Source organism: Penaeus monodon, chromosome 28 (genome assembly GCF_015228065.2).
Source record: "Penaeus monodon isolate SGIC_2016 chromosome 28, NSTDA_Pmon_1, whole genome shotgun sequence".
In the NCBI taxonomy this organism is placed as follows: domain Eukaryota; kingdom Metazoa; phylum Arthropoda; class Malacostraca; order Decapoda; family Penaeidae; genus Penaeus; species Penaeus monodon.
The window spans coordinates 542,010-542,248 of record NC_051413.1 but is presented as its reverse complement, the minus strand read 5'-3'; the positions used below and the strand labels follow the sequence as shown (position 1 = coordinate 542,248).

Here is a 239-nt window from a genome sequence, read left to right as displayed (position 1 = left end):
CTGTATATAGAGTTATATACGTAATGTACATTACATTGACAGATATATGCGTGACCTGACTGAGCACAAGCATACCCACGAAGGCATAAGGCCACACGTGTGCAAAACCTGCGGCAAGGGCTTTGTCAGGCAGAGAGAGCTAGCAAGGCACGTAAGGGTAAGTCATATGATGGTGTTTGCCTTTTATGGTGGGTAGCTCCTCTAATGTCATGTTCAATTTGTTTTTATGGTGGAGAAGG

General features: G+C 44.4%; 1 protein-coding gene across 2 annotated transcripts in view; it reads left to right on the top strand.

The window, feature by feature from the left end:
• The window catches only part of LOC119591248, a 17,897-nt gene that overhangs the window by 14,987 nt on the left and 2,671 nt on the right, over positions 1-239 (top strand). For both annotated transcript variants that reach the window (XM_037939959.1, XM_037939958.1), the window contains exon 16: positions 43-157. In XM_037939959.1, the coding sequence (XP_037795887.1) occupies positions 43-157 (115 nt within the window). The remainder of the gene's footprint in view (positions 1-42; positions 158-239) is intronic.